Source organism: Cibotium barometz, chromosome 58, assembly GCF_041138505.1.
Source record: "Cibotium barometz isolate CiBa-2024 chromosome 58, ASM4113850v1, whole genome shotgun sequence".
NCBI lineage: Eukaryota > Viridiplantae > Streptophyta > Polypodiopsida > Cyatheales > Cibotiaceae > Cibotium > Cibotium barometz.
Genome location: NC_141103.1, coordinates 14,922,915 through 14,936,949, shown reverse-complemented (window position 1 = coordinate 14,936,949; position 14,035 = coordinate 14,922,915). Strand labels below are relative to the sequence as shown.

At 46.4% G+C, this 14,035-nt stretch overlaps 1 protein-coding gene across 2 annotated transcripts in view; it reads right to left on the bottom strand.

Moving 5' to 3' along the window:
- The window catches only part of LOC147605944 (glyoxysomal processing protease, glyoxysomal-like), a 72,221-nt gene that overhangs the window by 56,186 nt on the left and 2,000 nt on the right, over nt 1-14,035 (bottom strand). For both annotated transcript variants that reach the window (XM_086792427.1, XM_086792428.1), the window contains exon 2: nt 10,565-10,611. In XM_086792427.1, the coding sequence (XP_086648553.1) occupies nt 10,565-10,611 (47 nt within the window). The remainder of the gene's footprint in view (nt 1-10,564; nt 10,612-14,035) is intronic.

The window sequence follows — 14,035 nt, the reverse complement described above, 5'->3', positions numbered from 1 at the left end:
TTGGGTGATGCTAATCACATCTTGGGTATGCGGATACTTCGGGACAGAAATCAGCATGTGTTGTATTTGTCTCAGAAGGAATACATTGGCAAAGTCTTGCAGAGGTTCAATATGGACGGGGGGAAGAAAGCTAGTACTCCTTTGCCTCCATATGTGAAACTCAGTGCTATGGACAGCCCACAGTCGGATAGTGACAGGGCTGATATGGCCAAGATTCCGTATGCTTCAGCTTGTGGCAGTCTCATGTATGCCATGGTTGCTACTAGGCCGGACATTGCATTTGCAGTGGGAGTGGTTTCTAGATACATGGCCAACCCTGGCAAGAAGCATTGGGAAGCAGTGAAAGGTGTCATGAGATACCTGAAGGGCACACAGGATTTGTGCATTTGCTTTGGCAAACAGGATGCATTAGTGCATGGTTACACGGATTCGGATTATGCCGGTCATCCAGATAACCGGAAGTCTACTACCGGTTATGTGTTTACATTCACAGGAGGTGCTGTGTCATGGATATCCAGGATGCAAAAGTGCACTGCCTTATCTACTACAGAGGCCGAGTATATTGCAGCCACAGAGGCTTGCAAGGAGGCATTATGGCTATCTCGGTTAGTGGTTGATTTGGGCTATACAGGGGATATTCCATTGTTGCATTGTGACAGTCAGAGTGCCATCCAGTTGGCAAAGAACCCTGTCTTTCATGCAAAGACGAAGCATGTGGATGTGAAGTATCACTTCATCAGAGAGGTGATAGAGAACAAGCAAATTCAGCTTGTTAAGATTCACACGGATGACAACCCGGCTGATCTGTTGACGAAGAGTTTGCCTCCGGAGCGGTTCGCTCATTGCAGACACTTGATGGGCATTGGATGAGGCCATTTTCAGCCTTGATATGGCCTTGTATATTATCATGTACATGCTGATTTTTCTTTTCCTTCATTTAAGGGCACTTTGCCTTTAAGTGGGAGGTTGTTGGGGTAAAGGCGTTATGCCCACCCTTATAGTGTGTACAAGCCCATAAGTTATAGTACATAGTACACTTAGTACTTTTAATGTACTAAGTGCACTATGTGTACTAGTGCAATATACATGTGTGATAGGGGAGTCACACACTCATGCTTTTCATGAGTTGACTTATCCCCACAACTCTCTCTCTCTCCGAAGTGGATTGTAACCAAAGATGTATTCTGATCTGTCCTATAGGTCAGCTTTGGCCTCGACAGGACGTTAATATATCTTTCTTTCTTTCTTTCTTTCTCCCTTGCTTCTCTGTGTATGTCTCCCATGAATGAACTCTAACCTAACCCTAATTCAGGTTTATCCTCAACACGTGTTCCAGAAGTGACTATTTCACCCTTTGATGGGTCTTTTACCAAACACTACCCGTGTTCAAAATTCAACCTTTAAACCTCGGTCGTTTATGGCTAAGACGAAGAGCAGATTTTTCTTTATCCCTAGAACATACAATACATTTTTCATACATATATTGGCACCATTGGTTGCAATAAGTATGACATTGCCAATTCCCTTTACTGGATATGTGGTATGATCTGCACATGATACAGTGCGGCCATTTGAAGCATAAACCAAGTGCTGAAATACATCTTTGCATGAAGTGATGTGGCTCGAAGCACCACTATTAAAATACCATGATGCATTCTGTCTGTTAGATGCAATGCAAGACATGTCAGTGTCTGAAGCACTTGGTGTGCCACTAGTGCATGTGACCAAAAAAGTGTACTCTTCTTGGATTACATTAGCTGATTGCTGTGCTTTGTCATCAGAAGAGTCTGCTACTGCATTGCCTGCTTCTTTCTTTTTCTCTTTTGCAATCCGCTTCCTACATTCACTTATGTAGTGTCCAGGCTTATGGCAGTAGTGACATAAGCCCTTCTTTTTGGGCTTGTTTGCATCCCCTTTGTCAGACTTTTCACCACCAGAAGAGGGCTGTCCATGACCAGCCTTGCTAGACTGTTGTCCCCCATGCCTAAAGCTCTTTGCTTTACCTTTATCCTTGGCTGTAAATGCCTTGTCTCCACCACGTTTGCTCGATAAGTTTGCTCTTGTTTACTCTTCCTGCAAGAGTAAACCGACGAGCTCTTCAAAAGTGACGGGATCACCACCTCCTCTCATTGAGAGGTTGAGAGAGGTGTGAAAGCCCAAGTAGGAAGGCGGTAAAGAATGAGGTGACCATCTGTCTGTCTGGGATAACCTCATCAATGTTGAGCAATTGTTCCTGCAAATCTTTCACTTTGGTGAGATGATCTGCCATGGAGTCACCCTCATCCATAGAAAGAAGATCCAATTGCCTCTTCAAGTAGGCAACTCTTGCCTCGTTGCGTACCTGATACATTGCTTCCAATGTATCCCATGCAAGCTTCGATGTCTTTCAAGAACGAATGTGCGGAATAATAGTCCTTTTCACTAAAAGGGCTATCAATGACATGGACTGTGCATCTCTAGAGTCCCATCTCTTCTGCTCTTGTGTGGGAGCAGGTTCTACATCAGGAGCTCTTTGAGCACCTCCCCTTTGAGGCGTGGCTGGCTGTATGGTAAGTGGGCGTGTGTCATCACCACACACGATGCCCCAAAGCCCTTTGGCTACGAGCAAATTACGGATCATGAAACTCCAGAGGGAGTAGTTAGATCCATCCAGCTTGTCCTCCTGGGTGAGCACACCAAATACATCTGTAGCATTCTCTGCCATGTCAACAAAATATACCTGCAAGCAAACCAAGCACCAATGTGCACTGCCAGGCAACCAAATGTCCTGTGCAAATGTATGCCTGCAAACCAAAGCAAGTGTAAACCTGCACCAAATTGTCCAATTACACACAATGTGCATACATACGCGACAAATCACAGCTGTGATGCCCAATTACATGCTCCAATCTGAAAATCTCCAATTTTTATGCACTCCAATCGCTTCAATGTGCATCTAATTGGCCAATTTTCACAAAAGCCCCAAATTTCTGCAAATGAAAGAGGTTCAATTTGTTGATTTTGACCTCAATTTTGAAAACCCCCAAATTGCAAGCAAAGCAACATGCCCAATTTTTTCAATTTGTCCTGAAATGGAGAAATCCCCCAAATCGCCTGAACCCTTCACTGCATGCACTATAGTGTCTGCAAAATTGCATCTGACCTGCACTGAAATGGCTGCAAATTTTGTATTTGTATTTGGAAGAAAAATGTGTACAGAGAATACCTTCAAGCAATGGCAGCACGTGTGAAGCAGGTACTAGGCGGGGAGCACACAGGCGAATAGAGCTAACGGGCCAGCAGCCTGGCTAAGGCGTGCAGAGGGGTCCGAGCAGCAACAGCCAGGCGCGCAGGTGGAGCGAGAGGGAGCCTCCGGAGCTGCCAAGAGCGCAGAACGACGGGGAGCTGAAGCGCAGGGTCGTCGGCGCGCGAATAAAGATGACGAGGCAGGCGGAGGCGGCAACCGTGGGCTAGCCGCACGCGTAGCTGCACCAGGACCCGGCGGCGGGCAGCCGTGGGCTAGCACGGAGGGCGCAAGCAGGTTCACGGGGGCCTGGAACGGCCTGGAGTCGTCGGCCTGGTCGCGTGCGGAGGTCGGACAGGACGGACGACGGCCGCGAGAACGGGATAGCAATGGCGACGGCACGTCAGCTACCAGCGAGCGGAATGGAGCAAAGGCAGCGAACGACACAGGGCGGCCGGGACAGAGATGTGACAGCGCGGCTGTGGGCGGCCGGAACGGAACAGAAAGGCGAGCGGGGTCGCTGCTGGGCGACGGCGGCCGGAACGGAACCGTGACGGCACGGCTCTGGGCGGCCGGAACAGATCGCTGACGGGCGGAGGCACTGTTGCCGCCGGCTGGAGAGGGAGGCGCCGCCCGTGAGCTGAGCGGCGGTGGTGGGCTCCCCACTAGTGCCGCCAGTTTCTGGTGGCCGGACGGCGGAGCAGCGAGCGACGGACGGAACCAGACAGTCTGGCGATGGAAAAGCCACAGGCTGCCGACGGAAATCCGCGGGCTTCCTTCTCCACAGGCAAAATTTTCAGGGCCAGCTCCCAGCTCTGATACCAATTGTTGGGTGTTGGACTCACACACTCACACACAGAAACCTGCACATTAGGGTTAGGTGCAGGATAGAGAAGCTCACACAAAAATGGGAGAGAGAGAGAGAGAGAGAGAGAGAGAGAGAGAGAGAGAGAGCCAAAAGTGTGGTATCCACAAAATGCAAGTCAACCCTTGCATGTGTGCCACATCCATATAATATAGAAGTACAAAATATATAGTGTCCTTTCACACTTGATGTCCAAGGGGAAAAACCACATGGGAAAAAGTGCCCTTGGTTAAGCCATGTTCACACATAGCACTACCATAAGTGAGCATATGCCTACATTTCTTGGACTTGGACATGGAGATCTTGCACAAAGAGCTTGAACATGGAGCATGAACTTGGACATATAGCTTGGGCATGAAGCTTGGACATAAACATGAACTTGGACATATAGCTTGGACATAAAGCTTGGGCATGAAGCATGGAACTTGGATATATAGCTTGGGCATAAACTTGGAGCTTGGAGCTTGGACATGAAGAACTTGGGCATAAAGCTTGGACATGGAACATGAAGCTTGGACATAAACATGGAACTTGGACATATAGCTTGGACATAAACATGGAACTTGGACATATAGCTTGGGCATGAAGCTTGGACATAAACATGAAATTGGACATAGAGCTTGGACATAAAGCTTGGGCATGAAGCATGGAACTTACACATGGAACTTGGATATATAGCTTGGGTATGAAACATGGATCTTAGACGTTGGACTTGGATCTGGACTTGGACTTGGATTTGGACTTGGATTCATTGGATTTGGATTTGGATGTTAGATTTGGTTCTAGCCTGGTGAGAGATACTTGTGGGTCATCCCCATGGTGTGCTCGGCATCAAAGATCTCGTGCCTCGACATCGACATCAACTTGGATATCCTGCATCGACATATCTGTTTGTTTTGTATTCATTGATTGTATTGATCTTGGCCAGCATGCCCGTGGATTATTCCTGATTAAATTCCTAAAAGGAGGCGGGGCCTGTTCCCCTCTCAATGTGGTGTACTGTGCAAGATCCCTATTCCCTTCTCTCTCCCCTCTCTCTCTATATCTTTATCTCTTGGACCCATGGTTGAGTCTATCACTGCACGCCCCGCTGGACTTAGAGAGAGAGAGAGAGAGAGAGAGAGAGAGGGAGTAGGCAATGATCAAGTTCTTATCATAGCAAAGAGGTTACAATGGTAGTATAGCCAACAAATGGGCGATAGACAATATAGATTGAGACCGAGACTCGGGACATTTGTGAGTGTGGTAGGTGGTCGGTTCCTTAACCGGAATAGATTGTTGTTCTCAAATGAGAAGGTTTGTGTATCTAGATAACGCTGAGATTAGGAAAAGAATCCTGTGTGAATGTCATGACGCTCCCACGACGGGTCATCCAGGGGTAAAGCAAACCTATGATTTTGTAGAACGGACGTTTTAGTGGCCTAAGATGAAGGCATATGTTGAGGACTATGTGGTAAAGTGTCGTCAATGTCAAGTGAATACCTTAGGAGTGGAGGTAAGTTACATCCTCAAGAGGTAAATGGGAGAGTATTTCCATGGACTTCATTGTAGGTTTACCACAGAGGAGGCATCATGCTATATGGCTGGTCGTAGATAGATTGATGCAAATGGCACAATTTTTACCAACAAAAGTGACAATGAAGGCAATTGAATTGGCGCAATAGTTTGTTGAGCAGCTTTTCAAGTTGTATGGACTACCTTTTGATATAGTCACTGATAGGGACTCGAAAAAGTTTTCTTGACATTTCTAGCAACTAGTTTTCCAGAGATTGGTGACTATGAGTTCCTCTCATCATCCTCAGTTTGATGGGCAAACAGAGAGGGTGAATCAAGTTTTGAATGATATGCTTCGAGCATACATACCCAAGAAACCATTAGATTGGGAGAAGTACATCCCAATGGTTGAGCATGCCTATAACAATGCTAAGCATGCGACTACTGGTTACTTTACGTTGATGTACAGATACTAACCTAGATCTCCAGTTACAGTTGGACTTAAGGGTAATAAGATTGATGCGCGAGAGATTTCTTAGTAGATATGCTAGAAATGGTAGTAAATGCACGTGAGGCTATCAGAAGTGCAAAAGATCGTGCACGGTTTTTATGCTGATAGACAACATTCACTGAGGGAGTTTATCGAGGAAACGCTAGTGTATTTGGGAGTGCCCAAGAGTTCAATGACGTCATGTACGAGGAAGGTGGGGAAGTTATCCCTTAGACATAAGGCTATTAGAAGTGCACAAGATCATGCATGGTTTTATGCTGATAAGCTAGTGTTCATCGAGGGAATGCTAGTTTATTTGAGAGTGACCAAGAGTTACATACAGGGAAGATTGGGAAGTTATCCCCTAAGTACTATAGACATTAGAGGATCTTTAAAAAGATTGGTGAGGTTGCTTATAGACTAGAGTTCCCTCCGAATGTGAAAGTTCATCCAGTATTTCATGTCAATCAACTAAAAGAGATGCTACCCCTCAAGAACTTGTTGAGTTTGAGGACTTGTCATTTTGTTCCACATGAACCGAGAGATTTCAAGGAAATGCTACTTAGGAACAAGTTGAACCCTAAATATAAGATTAAGTGGACAGATAGGTGAAGGACTCAACTTGGGAGTCAACAGCTAGTTTGAGTAAGCGCTTTCCTAATTTCGTTTAAAAGTAAATGTTTGAAGAGGGGAAGAATGTTATGTACCTCAACACTAATCTACGGATTATGGGATCTAATCCAAGGAGGTTAGGGAGTCCCAAGATTAGGGATTAACAAGCAGATACTTGGCTAGGGTTCCTAGATTGATAAAACAAGCTTAATGGCCTTTTATAGCAAGTTAGCTATTTATTTCATAGTTATCACCATATAAGTGAGAGCTTGGGTTATTATCAGACATAGTTGTGTGGATGCACCACTAAAGGTCAGGCTTGGACCAAGGGAGCAAACATGCTCATGCCACACACATGGCGAGTATGTAGGTTGGTGTGTTGAAGGCCTATAGGCAGGCTTTGATGGTATGGAACACTGGAGTTAGACACGGGCCTATGGGATTGTGCAGAGAGCCCTAGTCTTGGCTCGAGGGAGATCGATGGATGCCGATCGTGGTTGGGAGGTGAGCTAGCCTACTACCTCATGATTTGGTTTAGGACTACCCTTGGCTTTCAACTATGTTCAGGGCAGATTTTGGAAAGGCCTTTACGCTATTGGTTGCTATCCTATGACAAGCTGTGCCCTGCACTCATACATGTGTCACAGAGATACCTATTCTTTATTGTAACTCACGCACATCCACCGACTCCCGTTCTCCATGTGCTTCAAAAGCACTGAAGCTCCCCATGGAGTTTACTTTTGTGAATTTGTTCATCTTGAGATATTCTAAAGCAATCTCATTCTCTTCCAACTCGCTCATCTTGTAAGGTGCAATACGCTCACATATTGAGACCCTAGAATCAAATCAATCCTATGATCTACCGATCAACTGGATAGAAGACCTTGAGAAAATTCAACAAGAAAAACATCTACGAAATCTCCTTGATTTTCTACCAAACATCTAACTCAACCATTTCAAATCACAATTAACATTAGATGAAAGGGGATCAAGAACACACTGAAACACTTTATACTCAAAATTTCAAATTATATTATATTATGAAGTTCTACTAAATTTACAAATCTACATGGATAGTAAAACCATCCCTTAACTAAAATAACATCGATCCTATCTAGACTCATTATCAAAAAATCTAGGAACTCTATATAATCCTCGATAGATATTGGTAGTTGAGACACACACCGGTCCCAAATATATCCATGTCCCGCCGCCAAGTTTACATGATGATCACTTGGTTGCGTCTCCACTCCCAACTTCTACACAAGTTTTACATTAATGAAGTTGTACCAAGGTTAAAAAGAATATGCAGAGTCTTCCCAAACTCCAATCCATATATCCATATTAGATCATTGGGACCGAAAAATGACATGTTGAAGTTACATTCCTTGCGGGCTCTATGATCTAGAACTATAGTATTAACGGGAGTAATTTTGGGGTTACCTTTCACTTTGATCACATGAGCTACCTTGGTAGCCTACAGACAACTCGTCTTCATAAAGCCCTTCTAACCACAAATGAAACACCGACCCTCCCGAATGTTCTAGAGATTCTATTGGTTCTTCTTGTTGGAGTGGAGACAAGGTAGCAAGCAACACACACATGTAGCAGGCAAACAAAGATACATAGAAGCACAACACTCAAAGTAGATTGATGAATATACAAGTGAAGTGACATGATAAGATCGCTTCCACACTCCCTCATAAGAGTATGTACACATGCTTGGGGAAAAAACCTCCTAAGGAGAGAAAAAGTGCTCCGACCCATTATTAGCCTAGGCCCTATGTCCACACATCACTACCATATAAATGGTTACCAATCCCCCTTGTAGTGATGATGTAAACATGTACACACATTTACCACATTGTCCTGTATAGAGACATAAGCCAAGCTAATCTCTCCAGCAATGAGCCTCTCCCTGACATAATGATAATGCACCTCGATGTGCTTTGTGTGAGCATGAAACACTAGGTTCCTCGCAAATGGCCAATGCACTCTAGTTGTCAGTGAAGATGGAGGTGACAACTCCGTCTTTTGCCTGCCCAGGCGCAACTCGCCCCAACCCATGCTCTCACATGCATGCAACGCTCCCATCCTTCCTACCCTAGCAATGGCACATACTGACAACAAGTTCTTTTAATATTTGGCACACACAAGACTTATGAGAGAGTGATTGTCCCACTATTTGCAACAGTGAGCACAACTTTACCGACTCCGTTCACTAGATATGAGGAGTTGTTTGCACATGTGATTGTGGTAGAAAACAAACCAGGTTGAGAAGTAATGTGCTTATTGGCACCACTATCAAAATACCAGACACGTACACAAGTAAAAAGGGTGTCCCACTCTCCATAGTTGCCCCTCTCTCCTGAATGGCACTTTCATTCCCCTTCAACCCTTGAAGCCAATCACCACCCCATCTATTGCCCTTTATACATGGCTGCACTAACCCATTTTGACTCCTGAATCAGCTCTCTTTCACCCCATTCTGCACTCTGATCAGCCCCTGTTCTCTTCCTCACCTGCTATACAGCCAGTGCTACCCATAACTGCCGGCTGAGCCACCATTGCAGCGCCCAGCTCAGGTTCCTTGCCATTATACCAGCTCCTGTTTTCTGCCCATGATCTGGCTCCTTTTGCTGTTGCTATTTTGACTACAGTGGGCATCTAGTATATCCCCTTGAATTTGACCTGAAGGCTGCCAGTGTTCAACACCATCTTGAAGACCCCCCCTTGTCTCAACTCAACAACAAAGGGGAGGAGCGAAGCTTGGAAAGGAATTGCTTATCACTACCATCATGGGATGGCCTGCTTCTCCAACATGCTAATGATGTACGGCATCAGGCGGAGGTACTAGGTAGAGGACTCTTGGGGACGGGCATTATAGAGAAGGGGAAGCCAGTGAGGTCTCTCGAACATCGAAGCATTAAGGAAAGGATCTAGGAGAACCTGGGTGTTTCTGGGCTAGGAGAGATCACAACACCTTGTGACTTTCACTTTTGGGGAATCTGGTGATCATGCCCGATTTCCCTTGGAGAGATATTCATCATTGACACCACCATTGTATTTGTCTACTTGTAGAGAGTTTCTTTTGGAAGTCTAGTGACCTAGAGAGGTGCCCTGCTTGTACAAAATGCCCCCTTGATAATATAAGGGGTCGCCCCAATGCTGTGTACCTTTCTTGTGGTTTGTGCGTGGTTGTTAAGTTTTGATTGCATAACGGTTAAATGGCTCCAAGGTACATGCTCGCCTGTGACAACAGCACCTTAAGTATGAAGGGCAGCCAAAATGGGGCCAATTGTCAACAGTTAATATCAACACAAGCAACCATGAGTAATGTCGTAGGAATGTTGGAAGATGGGGAAGGATGGGGATAAGAGGAAAGGGGGAAAAAGGAGGGCTTTCTAGTACAGTTTCCCCTTTCTAAACCACATCAACAGACATCTCATCAAAGCATGATTTCATAGTGTACAGACGACCTTAAAGCCAGGCAGGACATTAAACCACATAAGGGATAAAGGCAGGAGGCCTAGGCTATTGTGCACTTCGAGGAGCCACAGCCTTGTTAGAAGTAGGCTAGAGTGTTGCAACCTTTGAAAGTCTTCCATCTTCTGAAGCTTTGTACCTTGTTATCGCACACCTACAATCTATTTGTTTCGTTTGGGTGACCTTGTAAATTTTCCACTGTCATATTTGACATATCAGGCACCTTTTCCCAAAGGCTGCCATGTGGCCCCGCCTTTAATTATTCTTAGGGTTTACTGTTAAGTGCCACAAGCTCATTAAAGCCCATCTTGACCCAATTGATTGGAACATCCATTGATTTGTAGCTATTACAAACTTGATCTCCTTATTAAGCTATGCAATACTATGTACATACTCAGAATGATGAAAAGCATGATTCTGCATCTTCCTCCCTTTGGGGTCCTGGAAAAAAGGAAAATACAAGGCTTTGTAAGTATCCTACTCTGCAAAAATTGGAAGTTACAAGCCAAAAAGACAAACAGGTTGTAAAAAGGGTAGACACTTGATTATCATTAGCAAATAATGTATTAATCGAGGCAAACCATTGCACCAAATCAAATGGTTCGCCCCATGTTTCTGGTCCACCATGCCTATCCTTTTCAGGATATCACAGTAGGACACCTCCAGCTCCACTCCTGTTGCTTCCTCACCCTTCCTTTCTCACAGAGGCCCACCAAGACCAGCTTCTTTCATTGTTGCTCTCTCCCAGTAGCTCTTTCTCCCACCTATGAGCTGCCTTCTCCCTGCCAAAACAGTCCTCGGCCAAGCCTCTCAGCCCCACCTCCCAACTCCAGCTACCTTTGCCTCAACAGCGACTGCCTCAGCCTCACCTATGCTCCTGCCCTGCTTTGCTTCTGCCTCTAGCTTTTCTCACCTCATACCCTCTCTCCAAGCAAGAGCATCCTTATGTTTTCCTGCTCACCCTTCCTTCAGTCTTCATTTCTGTCCCATGCTGATTCATGGACTGGTGGCAAAAGTTGGACATGGAGCACACAGACAGGTATTTACATCTGACAAGGGTTTATAGACCAACTTCAGTAACATTTTGCTTCTGTCTCTCTGCTTGCAGAGTTTCCAGCAGAGTTCAAGAGGATTGAACAGAATTATTCAGAGTCCATTAGGCAGTTTGGGCCCATGGAGCATCCCTTAGGCTCAGTTCTGTAGGCCAAACATTTGGTCAACCTCGTGTCTTATGCTCAACACATGTCCTTAGTTTGGACTCGACCTCATCATACAAGAATGAAGTTTGAGGCTGAAAAGATCAGATATTCACAGAGCAATCCTTGTCCTCACCTCAGAGAAACACACCTCAACATTATTTGCTTTGTCACCAAGCATATTTTGCTCTTGCTAGGTCCTTTAGGGGCACCAGGACTCTTTGTTGCTTAAAAAGCAAGGCCTTTTCATTGCTTGGGCCCATGCTGTCAGAATATGCAGCGGAGATGATGACCAAATCTGGGAACACAAGAGCAAAAACGCAGGCAGAAAAAACAGCACAAAAAGAGAGAGATGTAGGCGTGTAACTCTGCTCTGATATACACAAGAAGATCCCGAATATGATACAATCAGTGGTATGGGGGTGGGGGCCTATTTATATGCCCCCACAAGTGCAGTCGGCCTGCTCAAAAAAGCTCCACGACTGCATATGCAGTCGGCCAGCAGCATGCACCCAGTCGGCCAGCTCTGAGGAGTCCACGACTGATCAAATACAGTCGGCCAGCTCCAATACACATATCAGATGTAGTCGGCCAGCATATAGATCCTCCTGCCAACTCAGGGATGCCTCCCAAGCCACAGAAAAATGGGAAAAAATAGAGGAAAAATACGGAGAGTGGGGAAAAATGGGAAAACACCTCATAAGGGCGGGCACACCCACAACAAAGGCCCTGGTGTATAAAACTAGACAGGAGATGACTTCTAACACCCCCTCTCAGCTCCTGGCTGTGTAACCAACCACTGGGAGCTGGGGTGCCGCCTGAGCAAATCCTGAGAGCGACTTCGTGAAGAGGTCCACCGTACTGTCCTCCGTCGAACAGAACTCCAGCAAGATGTCATCAGCAACAATCTGTTCACGAACAAAGTGCCTCTGGATGACCAAGGGTTCCTCCAGTGGAAGCCCAAACCTGCAATGTAACCTCCTCCTGCTCCATAAAACTGCTCCTGGGCCATAAGTAGATCTCCTCGTGTCCGGATCTCCTCCCCAAACCGAGTCACTCCAACCGCGGAGTCGAACTCCATCCAACAATCCCCCTCCTGTGTACAAGAGTCCATGATCCTTCGCATGCCGCAGAAACCACAGGAAACGCAATCCTGCCTCCCAAAGAGACATCTGCAACCAAGAGCTCAACTGCCTCATCAGGAAGCTCCCGTCCAATCCAGTGTCCATCAACCAGATCAATGAACCATACAGCTTCTGAGTCATAGAGACATCACACTGCTCACAAGGATCAACACCTGTTACGGTGCACAAGCAAGTCCTGGAAACCTGATGAAACCTGTCAACCACCCCCTCTGAATCCGGAACCACAAAGCCTGGAGAAACCACCTCCTTCTGCAAGTAAGCACCTGTCACCTGCCTGGCTTTCCGAAAGGTCCCCGTGGAAAGAACATCCTCAACTACTGGAAGTTCTATGTCCCGAACACGACGAGACATCAGAGCATAAGTGACCTGTTCAGCTTCCTCTGACTCACGAACACAAGAACTACCAACCTCAGTACTGGAAAGTTCCTGCCAACTGCTGCTATCTACTGGCAAGCTATCCACCATCTGGTCTCGAAAAGCCCGCATCTGCAGCGTATCCACACCTGAGTAGCTATTACCACACTGCCACTCATCACAATCTTGAGGACCTGGGAGAGAGAGTGCTGAAAGCCTGTAGACTCCATTCTCCACTCCACCTTCCCAAACCACTTGGCCTGTTGCTTTGTCCCGGAGAGCAACAAAATGCTCATCAAACTCCACCCGTACGCCAGTCTTGCAAACCTGATGCACTGCAACAGATGAAAACCAAGTGCCGGAACATACAACACTTGGGAGGAATGCTTCCCCCCTCTGCCATCGGGAACTATCTCCATCCTGCCCTCACTGTGAACTGGGATAGTGGACGTATCCCCAGTAAGAATATGACCAGAAAGCCTGCAGAGATCCTGTAAACCGGAACGGGAAGGAGTCATGTGCCTGGAAGCACCACTATCGAGAATCCACTCCCGAGTATCCGTTGCGGAGAGTCCTCCAATCTCCTCCCTGCCTGAAGAAAATGAAGCATCGGTGTCCATCACCTCCAGGTGCACAAAAGCCGGAGTCTTCATGATTGCTGAGGAGTCTTCACCCTTCTCGGTCTTCCGCTTGGGACACTGCCTCCAGTAGTGGCCTTTCTCGCCACAATCATTACAGGTCCTCTCTGCCTTTAGTTTCTCGCGGTCAGCGTCGGACATCTTCTCAGAAGACTTCTCCGATGAAGCCTTCCCCTTGCCCGAGTTACGGCCTTTCGACCGTTGGCCAGTAAAGGCCTCCGAACCTCCACCCTGAGGAGGGTTCGTAAATCGTTCCTCCTGGTCCAAGACCATGGGCACAAGCTCCTCCCACGTGATGGTGCTGAGCCTGCCACTGGTAATCAACGACGAGTAGAATGCTGAGTACGAAGAGGGCAAATGTGACAGCAACGTGATGGCCATGTCCTCTGACGATATCTCCTTCCCAGCCTGAAGAACTTCCTGCTGAAGAGCCTGCAGCTTGTTAATATGCTCCCGCATCGTCAACGACTTTGCAGGGCTCATAACCCGCATCTGTACTTCCAAGGAAATCCTCTTCATGGGCGATACCCTG